The following is a 27832-nucleotide window of genomic DNA, read 5'->3' as shown; positions in this document are numbered from 1 at the left end:
CGGCGCCGCGGCGGCCCGAGGGGGGGGCGGGGAGGGGGCAACATGGCCGCTCCGTATTAACTTCCCCCCCTCGGCAGCCCGCGCTGCCGCCGCTCTCCCCCGCTCCCCAACTCCAAGCCCTGACATGCCAGGCATGATGGAGAAGGGAGTGGAGCTCTTAGGGAGCAAGAGCCGAGCAGCCCCCAACGGCACCAAAAGCAGCAGCCCCTCCAACGGGCACTACTCGGAGCCGGAGAGCGGCGGCGGTGACAGTGGCGACGAGCACGGTGCGACCCTGGGGTTGGCCCCGGGCCGCCCCGCCAGCGGGGGGAGGGGAGGGTGGCGGGAGGGGCGGCGAACCGCCTCCCCCTCCCCTGCGCCGGTGTCGTGTCGGGGCGGCGCGGGCGCTGCCGCCGCCGTTACTCCTCCGCCGCCGCGCGCCTGTACTGCGGCGGGCCGGGCCGCGGACGGGGAGGCGGGCGGACTGGGGGGGGCGCGGGAGCGCGCGGCGCGGCCCCGCGCCTGCCGGGCGGCCCCACGGTGCCTAACGATGGGGAGTGTCTCCCGGGAGCCGCCGCCGTCCCCATTGTTCCGCTGAAATAAACTCCCCCTTCCCCCCTCCGGCCCCCTCCCCGGCGGTCGTCGGGGCTTAATCCGCGGCGGCGGCGGGCGGGGTGGCGGGGCAGGGGGGAGGTGGCTTATTCCGCACGGCCGCGGCGAGGCGGCGGGGGCTCCCGGGCGGTGCGTCCGCCAGCCCGCCCGCCACTCGGCGGTAGCCTGGGACGGCGCCTGCCCGCCCCCCCCACCCCCACCCCGGGGATACCCCAACCGTTAATTTCTCTTCCCCCCCCTTTGCGTTGCAGATGTAGGAATGAGGGTCGGAGCGGAATACCAGGCGCGCATTCCTGACTTCGAGCCCGGTAAATCGGTTTTCGGCTGTAACCTGACATGCCGCTCCCCGGGCGGGAGGGATGGGGTCGGTGCTGGGGTGGGCTCGGCTCGGGGCTCTCCCGCCGGCGTCTCTGGGATCGTATTTATTTTGCTTTTTCAGCCTTTGTGTTGGCGATCCGGTGGCGGCGGCGGGAGGCTGACTGGGGCAGCATCTGCTCTGGGTGCACCTGGGGGGGGACATCGCGGGGGGGAATTTTCACTTCACTATCAACCATATTATGTGTATCCGGCGGGAGGCGGTGAGGCAGGAGAAGGTTGGATGCGCATTTTAAATTTTTTCCCTGTCCTTAAACCATAATTGATATAATATCTAACAGGGTGATTTAAAAATATTTGAGGAGGGCTGATGGATGTTCTCGGGTGAGGGTGGGAAGTGATGCTTCCTGCCGGAAGCGGAGCAGACCTGGCTGCGTGCTGGAGGCGCTGGGTGGAAGATGCGCTTGGAAGGAAACTCCTGGCCCTGGTTTTGTATGCTGTAGTAGCCTCGCTAGCCCCGTTTTTGCAGTCTGAGCCACTCTTCTCCACCTTCCTCACCCCCCACGCCCCCCCCCCAGCCCCGCCCCGAGGAATACTGGGTACGCTCGCATAGCCTGGTGCTTGGCTTTACTGAGTTCACCGCTCGAATGCTGTCTTGCGTTACTACACCGAGGAGTAAGACCGTAGGAGTGTTGATCGGTTCTGCTGTAGCGGTCAGATGAAGCCTATCTACTTTCCTGTTCTCCAAACAGGCTCTATTGATGTCAGATGATTTCCTCCCGGAAGAGGATTGGGCCAGAGCTGCTCACATAGGGCCTCCTAAAGCTGGAGAGAGCCCCTCTTGATGGGCTCAAGTCCTCACAGGCCAAAGAAAAGGCCGAGAGAAAGAAAGGGGGAGGGTGGGATTAAATGGATGCGTGATCTTGGCATAAGGGAATGCCTTTCCCCTAGGAAGGAGCACGTAGCCTAGGTCTCTTTGTTAATAAGACTAACCGTTTGCACCCTTTATTTTTACATTGCCTATATAAAAATAAACATAAATAAAACCGGTAATTTCTAACATGCAACCTGGGCTTGTTTTTTCCTACAGGCCACTTAAATCAGAAAAACTAAGTGTTTTTCTTTTGATGAAAAGAACTCTTCACCCCTTGTAGGACAACCGAGGTTCTGTGGCTTCAGTTTTGTAAACTATATATGCAATAATATCACTGCATTTCCAACTGCAGAACTAATTTTATGCTCTCTTACAACCAGACTTTTTAGAGCTCCTAAATGTTCTTGGGGGTTGGAATTCAATTGGTGCTCCTTTCCCTAGTAAATAGGATTAATATATACTGCTTTGCTTTACTTTATCAATTCATTTAATGATGGAAATCTTTCTTTAATAAGTCACATGTAAGATGCATATTGTGTAGTATTGTTCTTAGTGTGCATATTTTGATTATTAGGGCAAGAAGATATAACTTTTTGGAATACGCAAGTCTCAGATTTTTTTTTTAAATGTCCATAAAGTGTAAAAGAACAATATATACTTACTGTGGTAGCAGATTGGTTATCTGAGGAGATCTTGGCAAGATCTTATGCTTTTATCTGTTTTTTGTATTTTTCTTTTTTTTCTTGTGAAACTTGAGGCATCATTTCTTAAAGATGGAAGCTGGACAAAAAGCTGTGCTGTTATCATAGCTACACTTTGTTTATTTTTCCGTATCAAGTGATGTAATGGAGACTCCGTCATACTTCTGGGTTTGCATATATGGATGTACGTGCTATCTCTAATTTACTAAATTTAATGGTTTTTCTTCTTATACTTGTTTTAATGGCTTTTTTTGAGGGTTTTCCATATGCATTAGAATGTGTGTTTATTTATCATACTTTTGAGTGCTGTTGTGTTTTTTTTTTTTTTTAAACCTCCTTAAAATAAATAGGTGAGAGAAGGGAATCAATAATGAATGAAACTAAGAAGTTTAAGATACAAAGTAAGCCCTCTACTCCACACGAAGAATACTAAAGTGAGGAGAATAAATACCAATCCTTTGGCTTCCCTTAGACCAGGGGTGTCAAACTCATTTTTCACTGGGGGCCACATCAGCCTCGCGGTTGCCTTCAAAGGGCCGAATGTAATTTTAGGACTGTATAAATGCAGGAGTGGACTATGTTTAAAAATATTTATAAACAATGCTCTGCAACAATATATTGAGGAAAAATGTTCATGATTGAAGTTTTGATGATAGTAATTTTCTTTTAACCTGAGTTCATGTACAAAATAAGAAATTGCTTAGAGAAAAGAGTGAATCAACTGTTTGTTGGTGTGTCTTGGAAGAAGTGGATTGTGATTGGAAGCAACAATTAGAAGTTAATTTAAACATACTCTTTCCTACCCCTTCCACCACTATTCCCTTTTTACGGGCAAGCCTTCAGATAAAGCTGTAAGGAGAATAGCATTTTTAATTGTTAGGAGATCCTACTTCAGTGAGATAAATTTACTTGCTGCAAAAATGGTTTTAATAAAATAAAAATTCCAGATCTCCTTATCTAATCTACAGACTTAATAAACCACCTCCTCCACTCCAGTTTTTCATTGTCTCCTCGTGGTTTTCCTACAGTATGTTATATTCTTGAGGTGGAGATGCACTATACTGTTGTGTCATCCACACATGAGATTATTGCTGGAGAAGTTTTATTCTACTCTGATTTGGACTTCTCAAAGGCTCTAGTATGAATTTTGTGTTATTAATGCTAAAATACTTATTTCCCATTTACCCTCTTCTCAGGACTGGGGGGTGAGGACTGTCAAGAAAGAATGTTTCATACCTTTTAAGGTCATTTACAGATTCCATTTCTGTGTACATCCTTCTAATTTTTCTCCCTCTAGTCTTCCTATATGAAAACAGTCTTTCTTAACATGAAGCTATTATATGCTATGGTGAAGTATATAAATTTTTCCTGTTATTCCATGCCATCTGTCCTCACATTCCCTGATTTTTAAATTTATTTACTTATTTAAGATTTCAAGTCCTTTATTGTATAAATTGAGTTCTTCCTATTAGTTTCTGTAGTTCTTTTACTACTCTGAAAGCTTAGTCTTGTACAGATGATGGTACTTTGTATGCTGGAAAACAAACACTTTTAAATTGCCATGCTGCTCCACAATGTCCTTATTAAGTCATGTATGCTCCAAATTTTCATTTTATTCTCAATACTCTAAGTCATGCACAGAAGAGCATCTTCCACATGTACCTGACTTCTAATGCTGAGCTGAAATCCAGAAAGTGTCAGCTTGCTGCTGCAGATTTTCTATTCTGAAGGCAATGCAGGGTGCCTATGGGTCATCTCAGCCAGTTCCTTTTTCTAAGTGGTATCGGCAGAGGTTGAAGTACAAAAACCTTTTCCTGAGCAGCTTGAATGTGAGGTTTGGGCAGTGGTTATATATGAGATGTAGCTCATGGTCTTTCTCTTCCCTGCTGGCTTATAACTCTGTTCTTCTAACATGCTTTGGTTAACATGTTGCCTGGTATTTCCAGCCACTGCCCATAATAAGAATGGATCTTTGCAGACAAAGTTCATGTTGCCCTTGAGATATAACACAGCCTTTTTGGGGGGTTCAAGTGCTGCTCACTTGAATACTTGGGACACAAAGGACAAGAAGCAGTTCTTACAAAGGTAGATCATGGTCCTCTCTATGGAGATGGAGGGTTCCCTGTACTGTAGCTGTGGATATCCTGTATTGAGCACAGGATGCCTGCCTTCAAACTATCTGTGTGCATCCCATCATTTGTCATCCTTGCTTTCCTTTTGGCAGTGTGATAATGCCACCTGAATGGAAACAGTTGTCTGATTCCTGCTGAAGAAACAGCACTGCTTTGTAAATGGATGTTCTGGTGGGAGTTGCTTGTCAGTCAAGTGGAGATGGCACCTCAGTAGGTGCAAAGATAGGGCTCTGAAACTAAGTTTTCAATTTAGTGCTTAAATATTCAATATCTGATAATATCCATGCTCTCCACTTGTCTGCAGGTGTCTAGTTTTGCTTGGTTTAGTTTTGTTTATTTGGTTTTTTTAAGGAGAAACTGAGGGTATACTCATGTTAAGTATAGACATTTCTTGCTCACAACTTTAAATTCTGATGCATTATCTGGTGGTCCTGTTTTCTCCTCATTTCTTAGTTGAAGAGTGAAATACGGGTCACTGGTCGTTAAGTTGTGATGAAAAACAAAGTGGACAAGAGAAATGTCATGCCTGTAACACATTTGTGTTACTCTTCATGAAATATTGCATTCCTAATGACAAAAACCATCTTTTTTGTTCTGAAGTAGAATGTTATATTAAGGATTTTTTTCTTGTATATCAAAAGCCTTTCAGATTTGTGTGCTTCTTATGCCTTCAAACCGGTGTTTTGTGAATCCTTGTACATTTTTAACTTGTTACAGAGTTTATGGAGCGTTTAGGTTATCTGTCTCGCACATCTCATTTTGGAAGATGCCTGGGTTCTCTTAGTTGTTCTAATTAACTGGTTTTCAAATTCACAGTCATAATGGATCTAAAGATTACAAAGATGATAACAAATAGAAAACACTGCCAAACTGAAGAGGGAAAAACAAGAAAACATAGAACATAGTTAGAAAGCATTAAGTCATTTTCTAAAGCATTGAATTGTTTTGCTTTGCTTCCTTCAACAAGATGTAGAACCTAAATATGAAGTGTGGAAGCATAAAATTGAGTGAGAAGTTGTTTGTTTCACTGAATAAAAAAAAAAAAAAATCTGTCCTTCAAGAAGTATGCGAGGAAAGTTCTTCTGAGGGTGATTCCTCAAGGAATTAATACTGACACAGGTATAAATGCTGCAATTCTTGAGCGGTGTCTTAGTAAGATAAGCTGTTGTAAACAAATAGATTGTAAGAGGGTTTATGTAGAAGCATACATGTGTAAGATGTTCATGGAAAGTATTAGTTAATGCTTTTCCAGTATTTGGGAATTTCATCTTCTTTTACAGTATATTTTTAAAAATCAAAGACTCTGATTTTAGTGGTTTGTAGAAACTTGTGTCAGTATTGCAAAAATTGCTCTGTCCTCCTGATAGGTTAGGTAACTTGAACTGCTCCCCTTGCTGCATTGAGGTGGAGGTGAAGCACCAACCAACAAAAAAAAAAAAAAAAAACAAACCACACCTGCCAAAACCCAATCAAATTAAAAAAAAAAAAAAGATAAAATTACTTTTAAACATACCTACTTGCTACAGCTATACAGTTGGTTGACTATGAATATCTAAATTACATAGCTATGAAAATCAGAACTAGAGAGAGAAGAGCAGAAGTGCTTCTGGCATAGTTGTTAGGATAGCTTCTTGTTGAAAGATCAGGATGGTGACTGTACTCTACCCACTATCTTGTATTTTTTTTTGTTTCAAGGAAGCCTAACTTAACACAGTAGATCCTGATGCTTCTATGATAGTTAAAAATGTTAGAGCACTAATAGGCAATCATAACTTCTGGAGGACTGTTCCAATGCAAGTACCTCTAAATTTTGCATCCATGTCAAGTTTAGCAATGGGCTTTAATGCTTCAGCTGTGGTAATCAGGATCTGGTCTAATATCCAGTTAGGACTGAACCTCTAAGAGTAGAGCTCAAATTCAGCCATTCCATTTCTTAAGGAAATAATGTAATGTGGAATTAATGACTTTTTGTTGTTGTTTCCCTCCACTTAGTAGCTGAGCTGGACTTCTTAATGTGGGTGACTTTTACTTACTGTCCTGTGAAGAGCTGTTTTCTACCTCATATTTGTAAATACTGAGGCTTTTTTGTTTTCTTACAGGTGCCACAAAATACACTGATAAAGATAATGGAGGGATGCTTGTATGGTCTCCATATCATAATATTCCAGATGCCAAGCGTAAGTCCTTCCTTGCTTAGGAATTTGGATACTTAACTAAATAATTGTTTCTGCTGTGCCTGTTCGCTCTTTATTTTACACACGGTGGAACTGCAAATTAGTAAATTAAACGCGAAGCTTCTTTCATTTTTTTCTCTAGAGAACTCTGGGGAGAGGGAAGATCACCTTCTCTTAACACTGCCTATGTTGTATCATCATCATCAGTGTCTGTGAAACCTTTAATTATTAGCAAAAGAAGAAACCTTCTAAACATGAGGAACTTGCTGCTGTAAATTTCTGGGAGAAGGAGTTGCAGTGTGAATAAACTGAGAAAAGATGTCTTGAGGCCTGATTCAAGGGGAAATTATTATTGCTGTCTTATCAGGAAAAACTGTGCATTTTCTCCCTTCAAAAATGACCTGAAATACCAGAGTCATCTGACTAAATGTGATCAGTTATGTGTTTAATCTAGTTTAAACCTACATCCTGTACTAGAATTTCCCATATGTAATATAGGGGAGGAAACATTGAGGATGCAGTCATGAGAACCAGGTCCTCAGGACAGTTTCTGCCTATTACCAGTAGTTACAGTTTTGTTTCCCTCTTAGTTTGAGGGAACATATATTCTACTACTGGAAAACAAAAACAAAATACAGCTATGATTATTAAACATTCATTCCTTCATTCCATTAAAGTACAATGAACTCTTTGCTGCAAAGCTTCATGGCAAGGATCTCTCTGGTCCATTTGAATAATGAGGATATAATTATTTCTTTTCTCAATCATGCTTTCGTTCCACAACATGTAATTGCCACTTTATTGTTAACTTCAGAAGGTGGATGGGAAGAGTTTGTTTCTTTAAAAATAAAAAAGTACCCATGGAAGATTAAAACTAGCAGGACTTAATTGCAAAATGATGGGAAGTGTTCAACTCCAAGCTGGATCTATTATGGCCAAATACAATTTAAAACATATATTATTGACAAATCTGATCGCCTAATTATTGGATTTTCATATTCTCTATTGAAAACTGACTTCCTGCAATGGTTAAAATTAATGTTGGTTAAAATTAATATTGAGGATATGCATAATCATTGATCTAGGATCTCTTTACATGAATTTTTAACATGTTTGGGAATGCAAACAGTAGAAGTAGTTCAATTTAAAACTAACCCAGGTGTCTGGACACCACCCCAGTGTGTCTGTGCTCTTAGGAGTGGGTTCCAAGAAGACATAGCCTTTCAATAACCAGCTAGCCTGTGATTTAAATAAATGATGAGCCTCTGTGGCTTTGTTGTAGTAAAAATGTGAAAGAAAGTATCTTTCTCACTGAAAATTAGCTTGTGTAAAAATTTTATAAAATTAAATGTTAGATTAAAAACATTGGGCTTATGTATTATTAATAAAGCTATATTTAACATTTTGGGGGATCTGGGCCTATGCAGTGTATTAAAGCACGGGAAGACTGTTTTCCCATGCTAGATGGCTAATTCTGTGTCACCTTGTAGCAGAACTAAAGGTACTAAAGAATAATTCTGACATTACTTTGTTACAGTGGATGAATATATAGCAATAGCAAAGGAAAAACATGGATACAATGTGGAACAGGTAAGTGCTATGAAATGAGAGTGCTCATTTAAAGGACTTTTATATAAAAAGTGTAACATAACTCTTTTTTTCCCTTGGTTACCATTAATTAACGCTGTTTCTCTTCAGGCACGGCAGCAAACACTGCAGTTAAATGGATCTGCATACAGTTGTGGTCTGGATTCTCTGCAAAAGATTGAGCTCTTTGTTTTCATGACATGCTCAGCTTGTAATGTGCACTTTTGAAAGGTTTGGTATGTTTCTTGATACACTGGGCATGTCATGCAATTGTGTGTGTATATTTAGCTAAATAATTTATTAGGAAAGCAGCTTACAAATTTAGTGTTCAATATTAGAATGCAAATATGGTACGATTTTGAACCATTAATTACAATAGGCACTGGAAAGATTTGCATATTTAAAAAAAAAAAAAGAGGCAAACCAACTTTAAATGAGTTTTTTCAGAGGCAGGTAATCAGAATCAAATTCTAGGTTTGAGGGTAACAAACAAATTAACTTTTTTCTTTTAATGAACTTCAGTCACCATCCCGTGAAAAGTACAGGATAAAACTTTGGTGGTCTGCACTTAGTTCTATTACCATTTTCTTCGTAAATTTATGTAAAAGTGAGGTTGCCTATGCAAAAAAAAAAAAAATTTGGTGTAAAAGTGGAAACAAGTTTTATGATCAAGTTTTGGAGGATGGAAGCTCATAGTAGCAAGGACATGCTAGTCAGCTGCCATCTGAAAAAGAGGCTGCCAATGTTATGAAGACCAGAATACCTGCAGTTGCGTGATGCTTGTTTATGGTTGGCTTTTTTTGGGGGAGAAAGGGAACTGAGGAATCTCAAAATAAGTCTACAAACAATCACTAATTTTCAAAACAACTTGTGGTACAAAATACTTTGTAGACTATTCACAGTGTAATAGGAATGATCTTTGCAAGAGGTGCTTGTCACTTGCCATTTGAACAAGAAAAGAGGTTTGCTATGTCCGGGTTATTAGAAGATGCGAAATCAGGGGTTTGGAGAGCTGATGAACAATTGATGATGGTGTCTCCACTGTGTAGCTGAAACTGAGTGGATTACGTTTCCCAATTCCCTTGCCAGACTTGGCATCAAATCTGTCATTGATTCTTTGGCAGAAAGTCTGTTCAGCATCCAATTCTTTAAGAATATCAAGCAATGAAATTATCTAAGAAAGTATATTTAAATTTCCATTCCTTATTAGGTGCACGTGACATGGAAGTGGCTGTGCTGTTATTTGTGGATTGGAGAGTTGTAGAGAAAGACCACTCTCACTTTGAACTTTCAGACTTGCATTTTGGATGATCCTCTGCTGAAAAGTATTCTTATTTTCTTTTTGAGTGGGCTGGTAATAAAGGTCTGAAGACCTACAAGGAACTGCCTAGGTGATACATAAGCATGTGAAGGAAGAAAGCAGGTCAGATTTGAGTCTTGTCAGCCTAGTTCATGCTGCTTCAAAATTACTGCTGCCATGCCAACCTTAAATGGTGTAGCTTTTGTACCTTTATTAAAGTACAGATGTGCCCACTCTTCACATCATCTCCAAAGAGAATTTTGTAACCTATAGTATAGAGCAAATAAAACTGTAAATATATTTTGAAAAGGGGTTCTAGTAGACAAATTTTCTTTCAAATAAATAATTTTTTTTTTTTTTAATTTTAACTTGTCTCAACGCTTTAGAAAGTTGACTAAATCCAAAAAGGGACTATTTCTTTTCAAAGGCTCTTGGCATGTTGTTCTGGCATAAACACAATATTGAGAAGTCTCTTGCGGATCTCCCTAACTTCACTCCTTTCCCTGATGAATGGACAGTTGAAGATAAAGTCCTGTTTGAACAAGCATTTAGCTTCCATGGAAAGAGCTTTCACAGAATCCAGCAAATGGTAATGTAATATTTTAATCAGAAGCATGAAACAGTTCAGATGCACTAAGAAAAAAGGCTCTTGGCCTAAAATTTCATGTTGATTTCTGTATGAAAATTTCAGGAACAACCTTGAATATAAGTTTTAAGTTAATTTCATAGCTTTCTCACTCTGAAACAAAAAAAAAAAAGCCTCTTCTCCCATCTCCCTTTAAAAAAAAAATGTTATACAAAATATATCCCTCCTTTCCATCTCATCCATTCATTTGAAATATTTGGGTAAGGGTGATTGTAAATAGAGCAGAATGATACTCTGGAGCGGAATTTTAATTTTACCAAGTATTAAGATGTTAATGAATTCTTCTAGCTTCCAGACAAGACTATTGCAAGCCTTGTAAAATATTACTATTCTTGGAAAAAAACTCGCTCTAGGACAAGTTTGATGGATCGGCAGGCTCGAAAACTAGCTAATAGAAATAATCAAGGTGACAGGTAAGCTTTATATCCTTCATTAGCTAACCAGAGACTGAAGTATTTCTAGGCAGAGCTGTTGCAGTAATTTCCAACCATTATGTTTCAGCATGAACCATGTTTTTAGGTTTGAGCATCTGTGATGATGTCTCTGCCTTTAGCAAGGGGTTGTTTGTTACCTGTGCTTTAACAACTGCATCACTCCAGTCAATGTGAGTTGTGATAACACACTCGAGTGCTGTAATGGGTAACTGTAAAACAAGGGTTTCAAAATACCCTGAAGTCTGGAATGTGGTTTAGAAATAATGCTTTATTTGAAAAGTCTAAACTGGTATTATTGTGTGGAGAGGCGAGTGTTCTTGTGGGTGTGGGGGTTTCCTGTGGTGTAGTTTGGTTTGTTTGTGTTGGTTTTGTTTTGTTTTGGGGAGTGGGCTGTGAACAAGAATGAAATTAAAACTGAGAAATCAACCACTGTAAGGAGCTGTAGCAATTAGAATGCCCAAGTGCTGTTTTGTAACAAAACTTCATCTGAAATCTTATTTTAGGAGACTTGTAACTGCTATCAGTCAAAGAGAATTAGAGCTCAAAATAGTTTTAAATTGTGTTGGATAGAAGGGAATGATGTTTCCCCTGGTAACTAGGAAATTAAAATTATAATGCACTTAGTATACTTGAGTAATAACTTTCACTTTTTTAAAAAGTTATTTACTATGTTGAATGTGTAAGTAAAATAATCATGTTTGTATTGGAAAGTATGATTAGACATCTGTGGAAGGCTGCCTAGCTGGAGCAAAAGGGTCTATTTAATTATGTTGTTGAAAAGAACTCCTGAAATCTAAAATTCGTATACTTACTCAGTGATCCTACAGTTAAAAAATTACAAAAGAAAATCAGTTTGCTTCTAATACAGCATTTTTGCTGGTGGTTTTTTTTTTTTTTTTTTAATAACTAGAAATGTTTGCGGTGTTATTACATTAATTTGTTCAGAAATTATATTGTGTGGTTGACCAGATTGGACCTGACTAAACTAACTGTTATCCTTTCACCCTTTTGCCTTTGATTTAATTAACCAGATGTCATTTACCTCCCCTCCCAAACTGCTAGATCTTGAGCACTTTGGTGAAAAAGTAGCCCTATGTTTTCCCATCTTATATTGTCCCCTTTTGCTTCGCACAGACTTCAACAAGTGTTTATTCATCCACCTGGTGCAGTAGATTGAAAATTGATCTATTAAAACTAACGTGACAAATGGAAGGTTATTTCTAGCCTTGGTATAGCTGACCATGTAGGTGTTCATGCTGGCACAAGTGGTTGAATTGAAGAAAGGTGACACCAAATGTTTCGGCAGAAGTATCAGCACTGCTTAAAGTAATTTTGAAACTGCAATTAAGGATTGCTTGTTTAACATAATAATTATTAGAATTTAATAAATGAAATATATTTGTAACAGCTCTTCTGAAAACTACAAATAACTTTGAGATGTTGTAAACTTAGAGTAGATCTTTTAGAGTAGATAATTCTGTCTCACCTTGATGCATATTTGTGTTTGGGGTTACAAAATAGATAAAATGACTAGCTTCTTATAATCTGTCCTCAGTGATGATGACGTAGAAGAAGCTCATCCAATGGATGGAAATGATAGTGATTATGATCCCAAAAAAGAAGCCAAAAAGGAGGTAACAGATAGCTTAATGGTGAATGTCAGTTTTTTTCTGTGAATTTGTTACTGTGAAGGATATGACTTGTAGTAAAGAGGTTTAGCTTGCAGCCTGCTGAAATCACAGGGGGTTTATGTGATCAAGATCTTGACAGCTTCTGATGGAAACAAAATTTTATCATATATTTTTGCCATTCTGTGGAAATAAATGTATCTCTCGTTCCCTTCACTCTCCCTGAGAGATCTTCAAGTTTTGTAAGAGATCTATGTTACCACTACCTGGTAGAACAATGTTCCCTCTCCCTGTGTCTTGTTAATATGTTTACAGTTTTACCAGTTGTGAATTATTGGAATCTAAATGCTTTCTTTGCATTTTAAAATTAAATGACATTTTTCCAAGGATAACTTTTTTATTCTTTCAAAGCCACAGTGAGGTTATGGGTTTCGACTAATATGTGGCTTTATTGATACACTTGCTATTCATAAATGTAGTGAAAAACATTTTTATCTCTTCTAATGTTCCCTTACTGTTAGCTTTACAGGTAAGTGCTGTATTTGGGGTATGTTTAGGTTTGGGGTTTTTTGGGGGTTCTTTTGATAAACATTAAGTTCGGTGTGTAAATGTTTGCATGTTTCCCTGATCAACTTAACGCCTTTGTAATTTTCCTAAAATGGGATAGGTCATGCCCATTCTGGAGAATATGAGGGGAGAGGTAGTGCAAAACCTCACAGTCTCATTAAGTGATACCTAGTATTATTGGTGAAACTTTGCATTTCTACCAAAAATGATGTTGAGTGAGAGACTGGTAGTTTTAGATTCTGTTCTCAGCTTTGCAGTGACTTTCAGTGTATCACTATCTAACTGCCTTGGGGCTGGGGAGGGGGAAGAAGAGGGCCATTACAATTACCCCTTCCTGTAAAAGAGTTTGAGGTTTGGTTTGGTTGTTTTGTTTTGTTGTTTTTGGTTGGGTTGTGGGTTTTTTTTGTTTTGTTTTGGTTTTTTTTAACATGTCAGGATATGTGTTTTAGAACTTGAAATGCCACAAGGTCTAATAAAGAACCTTTTTACTTTTCATTTTGCTGTTGTAACAGTTGCTCTTGCAATCTGTTGGTTTGAGTTGCTGCCTAAAGCACTTCTAAATAAGGGCTATTTTGTTCCATTTACTTTCCTCGGCTATTGTTTAAATCACTACACACAGTCCAGAACAAACGTGGTGTGTTCATAGACTTCTAGGAACAGGACAAATAGGTTTGCTGTTTCTGATGAGCTATTTGGATCTACATAAGGCAATTTTTTGATCTAATATTTCTGGTAGGATTTGCGTACTTTCACTTCCTAAGAAAAATAGTAGGCTGCTTGAACACACTGAGCAATGGAAACTTTCTGTTACCAGAGAAAACTAAAACAAGCCAAACACTCTAGCTTGACGAGACAGAAGCCTGAGAGAATATTTTCACTTTAAATCTAAATCAAACAGACAGGAACTGCAATTTCATACTGAAAGAGCAATGCAGAACCAAAAAACAAATTGTATAAATGGGCCAGAAGTAAACTTTAACTTCGGGACTTTCAGATGGCAAAGATAAAAGGCTCTGTATCAACTTTCCAAGGAAGAGCAAATATCTTAAGTGCTTTCAAGATGGCCTTTATGAAGTCTGTGGACTGGATTAAGATGTTACATTAGCTGGGAAGCGGATGCAGAAGAAGGTCAAGCACAGTAGAATAAAATACTGTTTGTTGATCTGTTCTAATGCTACAGAAAGTAAGAATAATGGCTGCTGCAGTTTGTTTTCTCTGCGCTGCAATCAGGTGAACTCTTAACCTGCACGGATGCCATCAGAGAGGAGCAGTAGGGAGCTGCTTGAGTTAGCAAAAAGCCTGAATCCCGCCTCTGTTCTGGTACTAAACATGGCTTTGAATTGGAAAATCCTTTCAGGGAAAGTAATTTTTGCTTATCCTGGTCTGCAGGGAACTTTCCCGGTCGCTCTATAGGAGTCACGTACTTGCAGAATAGCTGTTGTGCAGCAATGCCCATTGAAGACAAAGCTGAAATTTTTAGGTGTCCAAGCATATAAAAACAGTAGTTACAAAGGCTGCATCTTCTCTTCGTTATCCATTTCCACTTGAAATGAGCAAACAACGAAGGCTTAGGTTTGCTAAATTACATGGGTTTTTATAATGATTGTAAAAGTACATCCATCCTCTCTTCTAAATCTTGTATCCCCTCCCAAAGCAAACAGCACTACTGCTTTCCGTGTGGTACTTGCAGCAGGAAGAAGTGTCATCTTCTTTTCTTGCCCATCCTGGTTGACTTTCTCTTGTTCTTCTCCCCTGATCTTCACATGAACTCTTCATATCTGACCAGACATAAATGTGTAAATTCACTGATTACTTGATTTAAACATGTAGTATGTGTTCTTTACCTTCTGTGTGCACAAGGTTCTCTATTTTTGCCCTCTTTCAGTGTTCGAGCTATGATATCTATACCATTATTGTGTTTTCAGCCATGTTAAAAAAAAAAAAATGCAGGCTTCTCCAACAAATGACTGTTGTTGCTCTATCAGCTCATCCACAAGGCTTAGTTTGGATACTACATGCAGAGGAGGATGTTACCTTAGGTTTTCTTTGTCATAAATATGTTATTACAGTGTTGTGTTATACTTTATTCTTTGATAAAGTTGTATACAAGATACTGTTATTCTTTAATGATTTATTTCTTGTTAATTAAAGGGCAATAATGAGCAGCCTGTTCAGACCAGCAAAATAGGTCTGGGTAGAAGAGAGTATCAGAGCTTGCAGCATCGCCACCATTCTCAACGTTCCAAATGCCGTCCACCAAAAGGCATGTACCTGACCCAGGAAGATGTGATAGCTGTTTCCTGTAGTCCCAATGCAGCCAACACAATTCTTAGACAGCTGGATATGGAACTAATCTCGTTAAAGCGACAGGTACCATGGGTTATTGGTCTTGTTTTGTTTTCATCTCAGATTGTTCTGATTATAATGATTTTGAAGATTAACCATGAAGATTCTGAAACTTCTTTAACGTGAGTCTTCCTAATTTTGTTTCACAGTTATCACCAGTAATGCTGGACACTAGCTGACTAGCTATTCTTTGGTTTTTTTTTTTATATTCATCTGCTTTTATGGATAACATGAAGCAAGATGACTTCTTAAAAAAAAAAAAAAAAAAAAAAAAACAAAATGGTGGGGGAATAATCTATGGCATGAAAACAATGTTACTGATTTTGTACAGGAGGAAATGGAAGTAACTTTTTTTTGTTTAACCTTTGAAAGTATTTGTGTGTCAGGTGAGAATAAGACCAATGAAGGAGAGGAAGTTATGTTTTGCTTGAAATCATAGCTGTTTTTCTCGATGTCCTTCCCCACATACCATGAGAGTATGGGGGTGAGGAAATCATGGGCCTAGTTATTTCTCCATTTGAATTGATGAGCTTTCTACTTCTTATTAAATTTAGAAAAGCTTTGTAGTCCTCACTCTTAAGAGGACAATTACCTGTTTTCTTTGCATGAAGAAGTTAACTTTTGGCACCTAAAGTTGAAACACACAACCTTTTCAGCTTCTAAGGGTACAGCAGTATGTATGTGCTTGGTTTCTAGGAGTGATGGGGATACAAAGTCAAGGCTTATCTCCAGGAATTTCTGCCTACTTATAGACCACTAAGAGCTGCCATGCTGCAAAATCATGGAGTGAATGAAGGGTTTCATGGGGTTTTTGCTCCCTTGTATTCTTTTACAGGAGAAATATGCTTCTTTCTGTCACAGCAGGACTCTGGGGCTAAATAGTTTAGGTGGGTTTCACTCTTTAGCTTAAGTGTAGGTGAGTTATAGCCTTGAGGTTGTGTTTCTCTTTTTTCTTGCAGTGATCTCAGAGATGCAGCCTTTGGAATCTCCCACTGAGTTGTCTGCTTTTGTGTCCATACTTAAGAACACTTGTAATAGCTGTGCACCATAGTATGCAAAACTCTTTTCTTACCTATGTTACCTTACATGCATTGCTGTCAGGTTTAAGTGGTTAATAGATATGTATATATAATATGTCATTTGGAAGCTCTCTCCTTCTTATAGACTAAGATATTTTATTTAAATATTTTAAATCATTTCAAGGATCACCATTAGAGGAAAACATGATGATCTGAGGTCAATAAAAAGCTGTCTGTCAGAAGGAACTAACTGGAAACATCTCATAAATCTTTTTATTTTAAAGTCCTTTTTGGAGAAGGAAAAAGTTAATGTATACAGTACATATCGCTTAGATTTCTGAGAACCAAGTTTTGTGTGTAGAATGTTCTGCATACTTCTTCAAGAACATATGCATCATTATCAAAATTTGTTTGTTATGTCCTATTTTCAACATTCCTGTAGACAAACTGTTCTTTAGAAAGACTGGCTTAAATATTTTTCTCTTCGTAGCAAACTGTGCTGTACTTTTTTTTTTAAACAGTTAAAACTAGTGAAGCCTTAAACCATAATATTTCTCTTTCTAACTTAGGAGGTACACTTGTGGCAATCCTAGTGAAGATATATGTGTAAAGTGACCAACTTTCTTTGTGGAGCTGATTAACTTTGTTGTTTTTGACCAAGGTTCAAAATGCTAAGCAAGTAAACAGTGCACTTAAACAGAAAATGGAAGGCGGGATTGAAGAATTCAAACCTCCTGAGGTAAATCAGAATAAATATTAGAACTTGTGGCCTTGCACTTACATTAGTAGGAAGCTACAGAAATGTGTTTTGCTGCAGCATAGTGTTTGTGTTTCAGCAGTAGCTTAAACAGGATCCATTGAATTACAGTCAGGGGTGAGTCTGGCTTCTTTACTAGAAGTCAGTTTTAGACTGTTTTTGATGGCAACTGGCTGAATAAAGAAGCAGAAAAAAATGAAATGTCATGTCTGTTCATGACAATAGGGAGCTGAAATTGACCCCAAATATATGGATTTTTTTTTTTCTGATTAAAGGTAGATAATGTAGATTGCTACCAGTAAATTCCGTGCCCTATGTGAAAGCATGACTATATATACATTTGGGCATCCAATGTGAATGATTGACTGCTACTGAAGTTTTCTTTTTGTGTGTTTTAAAGGCTTGGATATGAAACATAATATGAATGCAAAACACGCCAGACACAAAGTCCTAATAGTCTGGACAAATGTAACTATAAGTTCAAATTCTGTTTGCATAAATATCATTAGCTTGTGCAGAAGTTACGATATAGCTGATATTAAGAACTGCAGTAAAACAGAGGAAGAATGATTGGTGTAGTCCTAAATTCAAATCCTTAAATGCTGCTTCCTCTTCATGAAAGCAATCCTAAACTATTAAACTATGGCTTATAAGCAAGAGATTTTTCCTGTTACAAAATGTAGTACAAGTAAAACACATTCTGATGCTCAGATATTTTGCAGCTGTTGAAACATTTTAATGATCATTGTGCCATTTTTCTGGTTTTAATAGTCTAATCAGAAAATCAATGCCCGTTGGACCACAGAAGAGCAGCTTCTTGCAGTACAAGGTATGTTAATAGTAGTAGTGGCTTGAAATCTGGTGCAAAGGATTTGAAGAAGTACTCAGGCTTGTGTTTGTATTTGCCTCTAATGAAAAACTAAACTTTATCTGGTCTTCCAAGAAAGTCACTGGGGAAACAGCAAAACTAGTGGTAATACTTAGCACATTCATTCAAGCAACATGACACTAGTCTTTCATTTACCCATATTAAACCTCAAATAGAAAAGCTAAGCTGGGTTTAACAATGGTAGTAGTATCAAAAAGTCCCTTTAGTCATGATTTAATAACCTTACATTAATTTCTCTAAAGTGGAAGACTGAAGTAATAGTTGAAGTAATAAACTTTTAAGCAAACACTTGTTAAGACACATCTCAATATCCTTAAATTAGCAAAAAGCAGATGTAAAACTGCTTTAAAGTTACTTTTCTCTGTTCATGGGGGAATAAAAGAGCAGATATCTGCCCAATGAAGGCCTTTTAAGAGTCTGAAGCTGGATATGGATACTTGACTAACAGTCTTGTTGGAGAAAAAAACCCACATTTTTCTAGCAGGCTCTTGATACAGCTGTTTTGCAGGTCCTTCATTTATAGGAAGGAAAACTGACTCTTGCTTTAATATGCACTGCCTAATCAAGGAACATAGAATAGAAATATCTGGAGAGCCTAATGTTGTCTTGAAGTCACTACATATCGTCTTACTTCTATGGATCATCTCTTTTTTTTTTTTTTTTTTTTTTTAAGATAATGTTATCAGCCCAGTTATACACATCTGCCTTATTTCTCTCTATTCTATACCTCCTCTAAAATGAAAGACCGAATTTCAGTATAAAACCTTCAGATGGAGTGTAAAGTTGTTAGGTGTGCCATACCTGTTAGTTATTCGCCAGATGACCGAACCTAAAGTTAGGTGTACTTTGAAGTGTGAATGGAAAAGCTGAAGAGCATGGTGTGTCTGAAGTCATGCCTTTCATCTCAGATGCCTCAGGCTGGGATTTGCGTCCCCAAACTGTTTTCTAGCCTAAGTTCATCCTCTCAGTATTGCTAACAAGTTTACTTTTCAAATTTCATTCCCAAATGCAACTGGACAAGATGCGTATCTTTAAAAGGATAGTCTAGTAAGTAGAATGCTTGCTGGAAAAGTGGGGAAAATCCAGGACTATTGTGCCTGCCTTAACATGAAAGGATTCAAACTGTTTTGCATTTTCATAGTTTAGTTATTGGCACTCTCATTAATCATCAGTTTGGGAAGTGATAAGAATGCATTGAAGTTGTGTTAAGCTGTGGCATCATGTGACCAACAAGGTAAACAATAAAACTGGAGCGTGGGCAAAGGGACTGAGGGTTGGTGATGACTCCCTGGAGACGAGTTCTTGTCTTGGGCTCTCTTCGCCAGGGAATGTTTCATGTTGTAGTCAGCCTCAATACTTAAGGGTGGGGTGGGAAATCAGGTCTGGAAGAATCCTGTTTTCATTGAATTTACTTGTGTTTCAGATATATATTGTTTCCTTCTTATTCCTCTCTTTTGCCACTATATAAAATGGAGATGGGAGAGCACCTTAACACCAGGGTCAAAGTGTGGGTTTTTTTGGGTGGGTTTTTTTCCCCTCACTACTGCCTGATAGTAAAGTCTTCCTGCTCCTGGAATGAGAGTGCTGTAGGTATCAACTTCCCATCCCTCAGGCCAAGTACCTGGATCTCTTGCTTGAAAATAATTGCTTGAGCTAGTAGATTTGTGCATGAAGAAGCCAGGCTGTCTTTTGCGCTGACTCTGTTCTTAGAAGAAAGTAGCCATGGCTGCTGTACTGAAAGCTACCATAATGTGTGTTAGGCTTGAATTTGGAACTTGACTTGAGCATGGGGACATTTAGCTGGTACATTTATAGATTTATTTCATCAAATGTATCGATACATTTTGGCATGCACTTTTAATAATTTTACAGAAAACATAAGCATTAAGCAGGTAGGTGGCACTTCTGTGATTTGTTCACTTGAATTCAGACATGAAAACCTACTGTGGAAATCATAAGACTAACCAGCAGTAATATAACTTCGGTACTGTGTTCCCTGAATGTGAGAAATTCTTGTCATCTGTGAGCTAATCTCAAGAGATTGACGGTAGCTGAAGAGGAGGTAATGAAAAAGCAGTGTGGCTGCCAGCAGTGGGGTTGTGGACTCAGATTTATGAGCTCTGAGCTGATCTTTTGCAGTATAATTTATCAGGTTACTGTTAACCTTTGAATAGTTATTGGATGTAATGGGCCAATTCCATCACTTGAGGTGTTCTTAAGTTACAAACTTTATGTACAGAAATGTATGAGCATTTTCAAACCTAGATCTCAGCCATATGAAAACTGTAATTGCAAAAAATATTTTAAGACTTGTTTAAAACAAGAAAATTTAAATTGAAAAGTAGTGCATGACTTCCGTAGCATTGCAGTGGGAAACAGTTGGGACAGGGAAACTGCAGCTCTCAGAACCTGAAGGTTGCTGTTGATCATTTCTGCCTCATTGTCATGCTGTGTTGTATCACTTTGGACCCAGGTGAATGTTTTCTGTGCCTGTCAGTGTTTGCTGGGCTGCACATCATTAAGCAGTGCATGCTGCAACAAGCTTGGATTTATGAGTTTGAATTGGACACTGAAGATGAAACATTGTAGTAGTGAACATGCACATGTTCAAGTTCACCTTTGCAATTGGGCAAAGCTTTGAAGAGCTTGAAAGATTTCTGTGATCAGGGCTGCTTTCACATGAGCAGGGAGAAAGAAAGACATTCATACATGTGAAGTGAGGCTGTGCAGTCATCTTTTGAACTTCACTTTCAGCAACATTATAAAATTATTGAATAACAGATTAAACACTTGAGAAATAATTTGAGTGGTGTTTAGTGCAGAATTTGTGTAAGGATGTCTAAGTAACATGCACCAGTTTGAAACGGATGATGAGTTGGCATCAACTCTTACAGATATTTCAGCATTCCATGCATAAAACTTTCTACAAAAATGAATTGAGCTTTGTTGTGTAGAAATCATGGTGGTGATGCTGAAACAGTACTAAATAACACTCTGAAAAGAATCCAACATGAGTATTGCTGTGTGTTGCTAAGCTTAAGTTAATTTTATTTTCTTTAGATATTTCTTATTGTTGGGTTTTCAGTGAAGGCAAGATACCCTGTTGTTGAGCTGTTTGCTTAGAAATGGGCTTTAAAACCTTATTTTTGACAACTTCAGTTTGAGCTAGCCATAAGGCTGAGTCGTTTTGCAGATTAAGGGGAAGGAAGAAGTATAGGCAGCAAAGTAACAGAAAAGGCTGAAACAACTGAAAGTCTAAATTAGATTTCAAGCAAAAATGTGCTTTGTTCTGTTGGCCACTTTGTTCACTTGATTAATTGTACAGGATGTTAGAGATGTTGCGGCGGACATTTAATGATCATTATACATCAGTAAGGGTAGTAATGGTAGGGCAATCAAAGGCTGTTAAAACACTGGAGGGATTGCTGTGTGGGCACACAGAGCTTTTGAGTATAGCTGATAGCCTGTACAACTGATAAAGCACAAAGCCAAACCCCTGTCTGTGCTGTGCCCTCCCACATGGCTCTGCTACGTCTCTTTGGTTTGTTTCTAAGGTTCTTGCAGTCAGGATGGTTGGATTCTTTTGTATGCGCTAGAAAAGAGCTTAAATAATATGGCTGGGCTCTTGACAGTTGAAACATCAGCCTCAGCTGCAGAAATTGTTACTATCCTGGAGTTGAACTGTTCTCTTAAATTGCAGCAAGTGTACATTACCACATCAGAAGTGCCTCTTAATGAAGAAAGCAGAAAAGAGCAAAACAAGCTGAAGGTCATACTCTTAACAATTAAGTTGAAAAGGAACATAGCGCTCAGATTTGAAACAACTCTCGCTTTCTTAATCCTTTGCTTCACCTTCTGAAGTGAGGCATGAAATCAGGCATAAATTTCTTTTCCTGTAATGAGACAGATTGCCTGTCCTCTAAGCGCTGTAGTATGTCCCAAATTATTTTAGTTATCAGGAGCTTCACAGAAGTTGTCACATTGTAATTCACTCATGCAGAGCTGAGAGCAAAAAATGAGTCTTCTCGTTACTCAACCTGGAATGAAATTCTGTTTTATTTCTTTTAATCTCCAAACTTTTTGTCACTTCTGATTAAAAATATGCTTTGTGCTGTGTTCTATGGTGTTGGCCAGTTTGAGGATTTTTTTTTTCTTAAGCAGAAGAGAGGAGAAACTAGACACCCTAAATACAACTAAGAGAAAATCAATAAACTTTAGGTTATAATTCCAATTTTAGGTTAAAAACTGATATTTTGTACTCACGGGGTTTTTGTGTTATACACAAATGTCCTTTAAAAAGTTTTTTTGGTGTACTTTAAAAAGTACATGTTGGGCTTTTTGTGTGAAGTATTTTCTTGTCAAGTGCTTGTAAACACAAGTGATCTATTGATGTCAATATGAAAATGAAGGAAAAGAATGATGCAAAGGTCTTCTGTCATGCTGCTTCTTGCTGGAGGATTTGATCCCGGAGGCTTGTGCTAGGCTGTTTTATAGACACCAGTAGATGATATTTGCTTGCATTCCCCAAGGTGGTTGTCCCAAAACCCCAGTTCTTCTGTTCAGCTCATATGGTGAATGAAAGCTTTAAAAAGACTTTGTCAGGTGAATGCTTGCCAGTTGCTCTTCATAGCCTAAGTAGATCATGTCACAAGTGCGGGAATGAGCGGTATATTGTGATTTACGGAACTGTGCCCCCCCATTCTGCCCTGTGCTTGGTCCAGCAGCTACTGCCCTCTCCCCCCCATTCTGCACAGGTTGTGGGCGAAGAAGCATCTGCGTGCAGCTGGCATGGAGGGAACCTACAGAAGCTGCCAGCGTTTGTCACTTGACTTTTCTGTTATACCCTGTTTAGAGCTATGCACATATGCTTGGTTACCCTCCTTCTCCAGTCTTAAACTTGTCTTGGGCTTCTGCCCTTACTGCAAGAACGCTGAAGGATTTACTATGCTTGTCAGAGGCCCGATCTCTGTGGTTTTAGGTTGGGAGGCTTGGTGAGTAAGCCAGGATCTTTAAGAAGAGTGGGTAATGACCTTTTATTAAAGTTCCTGATTTGTATGTTGATGGCTGTGCAATTAAAGATTATTTTGTTTTAATGGAAATTGAGGCCTTCTTGTAATTGAGAAGTCTTCCTAATTAGTGAGCCCTTGGTTTTTAGGTCCCATAGGTTCTCTCTATAAATACATCACACGTAGCTGTGTCTGACTGATTCTTCACAGCTATGTTATTTACTTTGCCTTCCAGGTGTCCGAAAATATGGTAAAGATTTTCAAGCTATTGCAGATGTAATTGGCAACAAGACTGTTGGCCAAGTGAAGAACTTCTTTGTAAACTACAGGCGTCGGTTTAACTTAGAGGAGGTATTGCAGGAATGGGAAGCGGAACAAGGAACCCTGGCTTCTAATGGTGATGCTTCTGCTTTAGGGGAGGACACAAAAAATACTTCTAATGTGCCATCAGGAAAGAGCACTGATGAAGAAGATGAGGTGTGTTTTGTGTACCAGAAATAAGTAAGCATGGGTTGAGGAACAGCATTTTATTTAGTGATATAATGTAAGGTTAACTGGTATGGAGTGGCAAACCACATTCTAAAGAATGATGATGAGCTTGCATAGAACTTCAGCCAATGTCGTTAACCAGCTGGGAGCAGGACTGCACCTTTCATAGTGATCACGTTACTGTTTTATTGTTAAAATACAGTTCTTGTTCTAGAAGAAGACTCTTGCTTCATAAATATTTTTAGTTCTGCTGTCTATAATGTTTTGGTTGGTGGTTTCTTTTCAATAGCTTCTCAGTTTTTTGGTTCTGTTTTGTTTTTTTGTTTTGTTTTGTTCTTTTTAAATGCTGTTTCCTGTGTAGTGGACAGTGGCAGCCCAACTGCATCACGTTCTGGCGGGGATGGCTCTTCACACAGTCTTGTCTTTGTCCTTTGTGCAGGCACAAAGCACTCCGGCCACTCAGTGTTTAGGCCCTTCACCTCCAGCACAGGCCTCTGCTCCAGCACCTACCGCTCCCATGGCAACTTTAAATCAGCCGCCCCCGTTACTTCGTCCAGCGCTTCCCGCTGCTCCTGCTCTCCACCGTCAGCCTCCGCCGCTTCAACAGCAGGCGCGGTTTGTTCAGCCCAGGCCGACTCTCAATCAGCCTCCCCCGCCGCTCATCCGCCCAGCTAATTCCATGCCTCCTCGTCTAAACCCAAGGCCAGTGTTAACCACGGTTAGTGGCCAGCAGCCACCCTCGCTTATTGGAATTCAGACAGAATCTCAGTCCACTCTGCACTGAAGAAATAAAGCAGAATTATGCTAACTCCTACATTTGAAAAATTGCGTCAATGTACTTTTCTTTTTCCAAATAATGAAGGGGAGAAAAGAGCAAACCTTCACAGGTGTCAGACCAGTTATACAGAGGAGCAACCTAATAACTAGAAATGGAACCACGTGAATGACCACCTGTATAAAAATATTTTTGTGTCAAAGACTTGTACAGCAAAACAATGCCTACAGTACAGCCCTCCTCTATATGAATAACTGTTGAAGGAAGCTAACTTCTTAAGTGAATAAATGTTCAACACACCAAGATTTTGTTTAACTGATTTTTACTCTATTTATTTTATTACAGTTCTTTGTAGTCAAGCATCTAACTACAGGAAAGTAGTCTGGCAAATCTAGGAATAGATAATGTTGTAGAAGACTTAAATGTAGCGTTGGGGTTTTTTTTGTGTGTGTGAATTTTTGTTTGTTTGTGTTTTTTTTTTTTTTTTTTACTTTTTAGTGCAAAAAAAAAATAATGGCCTTAGGTTCAGAATTTTTAGCCCTGTTTATATCACAGTAGGAGCATTTCACGCACTTGTAAGATGTAGGTGTTTCTTCTCTTCGTGTTTTTCCCAGAACACTTTTTCTTGTTTTAAACGGTACTATCTTATTAAATACTCCTCTGGAAGAGTATTCTGAAGACTCAATGAGCTATTGTACCCAACTTAGTAAATCTCATGTGTGTTCTACTCATGGAAGTTAAACTGCAGCAGTAAACTGGATTCCTGTTTTCAATTTGTGATGGGCTGGGGTAGAGAGAGAGGCAGCAACTTCCACGACCCAGAGGGATGACAGGAGTGTGGAACCATATAGCAAGAATGATTAATTGAATTTGTTATTTCACTATTTCTTTTAATTTAAATACAGTAGCATTTCATTCCTCTGAGAATGGCTGTCTGCAGTTTGTGTATGTTAGAGCATTGATATCTTACCTAAGAATTCATGAGGGAAGTACAGAGGCTGATGGTGGTAGTAGAATATTGTGGCAGTAGAGTTACCTGCTGCCAGCCCAGTCTTGCTGTTTAAATTATCATCTCTGGTTTCTGGTATTTCTGGCAGAGCTGATTAGCTAGGTTGAGGCTACTGGGTGGGGGGGAGGGGGTTGGTTTGTTGTTGGTTGTTTGGTTTTGTTTTTTGTGGTTTTTTTTTTTTTTGCTAAGTAGAATCTGCACTTGGGTATCACTTAGTGCTTCCAAATTTTAGGAGATTGAAAAATTTTTTTCTTTCCACTGCATTCTTGTCTGAAACCCTGATTTATGCCCAGCAGTGTTCTGGGGGTGGGTGTCTGTAGTTTGCTTGTTTTTGTTTTTGAAGTAGGTGCCTGTACCCTCCAAGTAAACCGGGCTGCAAATTTGAGTAGCACTGTTTGAGACTGTGTGATCTGAATCCAACTATTGAAAAATATTGCATTATTGACTATGTAATAACATTCATGTTGACTGCTACAATATTTAGAATATTATTTTTGCTTATAACTGAAATGACATTTGAAAATCCTTTTAAATCTATTCTATTCTTAACTAGATTTGCTCCTGACTAAAATGAGATTTTATTTGAAAATGGAATGTGCTTTCCTTAGGCTTTTTCACAGATAAATTGGATGGTCTAACAATCAGTTTAGCAGCTGGCTAAGGTCTTTTTTTATGTGCAAAGGGATGTTCTTATGAGCGTCAGATCCTATTTTATTTGTAAATCTAATACTAAAGTTTGATAGTTGTGACCTGAATTGCAGTTAAGGAGTTTACTTTTATGGTTGAGTTCTTCATTGGAAAAAAATATTTTCAGATCAAACTTGAGAGATTTTTCTTTCTGAACAGCTTTCACTGTGCTGAGGTCTCATACAAAAGGTCCTTCTTACAAGATGGTGGGGTTTTCTTGCATCAGGATAAATGCTTAGCCCCATACATGAGCATCAGATGACCTCCCGTCTAAGAAAAGCAGCATTGTAAAAAAAGCACTGAGGAATTCATGGTCACTGAAACTTGTGTTCTGGGAGTCGTGCCTCCTCACCAGTAGCACATGAATCTGGTTGCTCTCCAGACTTTAAAACCAACATGAAACCAATCTGGTACCTTTTGACATTCTAAGTATCTCAGTTTAACTGTTAAAAGTGATGAGACACATCTACAGGAATTTTTTAATTTTTTTTTAGCATTGAATCTCCCAGGTGTGTGTATTGTACTTTTGCTAATTTTTGTCTTGTCTCTTGTCGATAGACTTCAGTATGCAGAATGTTGGGTGTTGCAGTACAGTTGGCCACTGCCAGCTGCTATAAAACTGCTCAGTACATTGTAATTCCGTTTAATCTTGTTGAGATATTCTATAACTGGGCAAAGATGCTGTATTTGAAGGGGGGAGGGAGGGTCAGAGCTAGGTAGTATTTCTTAATTTACGTACACTGTAGCACACAGTAGGGAACCTCTAGCATTTGTAGTACTAAACAAGTATGTACATAGCAAAATGTCTTTATTGTGTGCTTTGCAGAATATGTGCATACAGTTTGCACGTCCTGTTTTGGGGAGTAGGGTTTGTTTTAAGCAGTGTTTGCCTGGAGAGCGATATGCTTGCTGCTTAATCAAAGGATTAAAGTTTCAAAGAAATCTGTGTCTTCTATTTTTATGTACCTTGTAATGGTCTAATATGTTAGGGCCCTTATACTGTGATTCTCTTCTAAATTCATTTATATTTTTTTAAGAATTAGAAATAAAATTATACAATGGTGTTGATTTCAGTGGGGAATTTCTTTTGCCATATCTAGTCTCCTGTTTTGTAATGTAGTAACGAACTCTGACTTCAAGGTTGGCTTAATTTTGTCACTTTAAAAAATGTAAAATGTTTGCACACTAAAGTTTGGCAGAGAACGTGTATCCTACATTGTTCAAAGCTAATGTAACTCTACAGCTTTTTGTACAGTTTAGTTAATAAAGCAAAACGGTACTAAAAAATGACAGACTTTACAAACACAAGGCATCATCTGAATGATGTCTTCTAGGAACGCCACTTGCAAAATACGGATGTACAAGAACTATCAGATTGAATTGTTGCACTTTAAATCAGAATGGGTATGAAAGTAAGCAGGTATTTCTGCATTAATAAAACAATCACTAAACATTGCACATCATAATAAAGCAGTTTAATTTGTCTTACAGTTGACTGTGAGCAAAAGGAATTATAATTACCTTTGTCCTTAGGTTTTTGTTCATCTTTATACACTTGGGATTTTTTTCTTCAATGACACAGTGTTTATTCTTGAAACTTCAGTTCCTAGAAAACAACACAAACAGGTAGCTTACATATGTGGGAGTTTTTGTATGAAGAGAGCAGAATCATGCAGTTTATGGAAGAGTTTCCGATGAAGGTTACTAAAATAGCGTGCCTCTCACTAGAAAAAGAAAGGAATAGACCGAAATTTTAGCTGGTGCTAGGCAGAAACGTGGTTGTCAGACAAAAAGCAAAGCCAGGGCAAAGACCAGCTTACCAAAGTTGTTTGCTTAAAGCTGCATTTCGGAATGCAAAGGAAGCCATAGAGGAGGAGCTATAGTGGCTGTCACAGCTCCAGTGCAA

General features: G+C 38.8%; 1 protein-coding gene across 7 annotated transcripts; it reads left to right on the top strand.

Moving 5' to 3' along the window:
• Position 1: 1 nt before the first annotated feature.
• Positions 2-27419, top strand: RCOR3 (REST corepressor 3). Of its 7 annotated transcripts, none has more exons than XM_065833396.2 (12): positions 4-266; positions 843-899; positions 6713-6790; positions 8325-8377; positions 10102-10263; positions 10609-10733; positions 12310-12388; positions 15101-15319; positions 16976-17053; positions 17843-17900; positions 23202-23443; positions 23895-27419. In XM_065833396.2, the coding sequence occupies exons 1-12, from the start codon at positions 125-127 to the stop codon at positions 24237-24239; spliced, it is 1638 nt and encodes a 545-aa protein (XP_065689468.1). In that variant the 5' UTR covers positions 4-124; the 3' UTR covers positions 24240-27419. The 7 variants fall into 7 exon arrangements, with proteins under 7 accessions (XP_065689470.1, XP_065689472.1, XP_065689468.1 ...); XM_065833395.2 differs by having other exon boundaries at positions 12310-12406; XM_065833398.2 differs by lacking the exon at positions 23202-23443 and having other exon boundaries at positions 2-266; positions 12310-12406.
• The last annotated feature ends 413 nt before the right edge of the window (positions 27420-27832 follow it).

Source organism: Patagioenas fasciata, chromosome 3 (genome assembly GCF_037038585.1).
Source record: "Patagioenas fasciata isolate bPatFas1 chromosome 3, bPatFas1.hap1, whole genome shotgun sequence".
NCBI classification, from domain to species: domain Eukaryota; kingdom Metazoa; phylum Chordata; class Aves; order Columbiformes; family Columbidae; genus Patagioenas; species Patagioenas fasciata.
Note: the sequence above shows the minus strand (reverse complement) of the source record. Positions and strands in the feature narration are given on the sequence as shown.